Below are 340 nucleotides of genomic sequence, written 5' to 3'. Positions count from 1 at the left end.
CCCACCCCCCGCAATCTGAGCCCGCTCCGGCACCGCTCGGAGCGCACGGAGCAGCAGGAGGGCCCGGCTAGGCGCAGCTGCCCATGGCCTTCACCAGCGAGCTTTCGGGCAGCTGCCTGAAGATGCCCCGCAGAGTCTCCAGCTCCCGGCTGAGCTGCTCCACCCGCTTCCGCAGCCGCTCGTTGTCGGTGGTGAGCTCCAGCACCTTCTGCTGCGTCTCCACGTTGCGTTGCTTGGCCTTGTCCCGGCTCTTGCGCACCGCGATGTTGTTGCGCTCCCGGCGCACGCGGTACTCGTTGCTGTTCTTGTCCACTGTCTTTTTGGATTTGCCGCGGTGGTC

The 340-nt window shown here is 66.8% G+C and overlaps 1 protein-coding gene across 1 annotated transcript; it reads right to left on the bottom strand.

Moving 5' to 3' along the window:
* Positions 1–6: 6 nt before the first annotated feature.
* Positions 7–337, bottom strand: LOC104916394 (CCAAT/enhancer-binding protein alpha-like; the record flags this gene model as incomplete). The annotated part of the gene is made up of 1 exon (XM_010727436.1): positions 7–337. A coding segment is annotated over one exon (270 nt), but the record flags the coding sequence as incomplete, so codon positions are not given.
* Positions 338–340: the final 3 nt, after the last annotated feature.

The sequence above is a fragment of the Meleagris gallopavo genome, unplaced genomic scaffold, assembly GCF_000146605.3.
Source record: "Meleagris gallopavo isolate NT-WF06-2002-E0010 breed Aviagen turkey brand Nicholas breeding stock unplaced genomic scaffold, Turkey_5.1 ChrUn_random_7180001889561, whole genome shotgun sequence".
NCBI lineage: Eukaryota > Metazoa > Chordata > Aves > Galliformes > Phasianidae > Meleagris > Meleagris gallopavo.
Note: the sequence above shows the minus strand (reverse complement) of the source record. Positions and strands in the feature narration are given on the sequence as shown.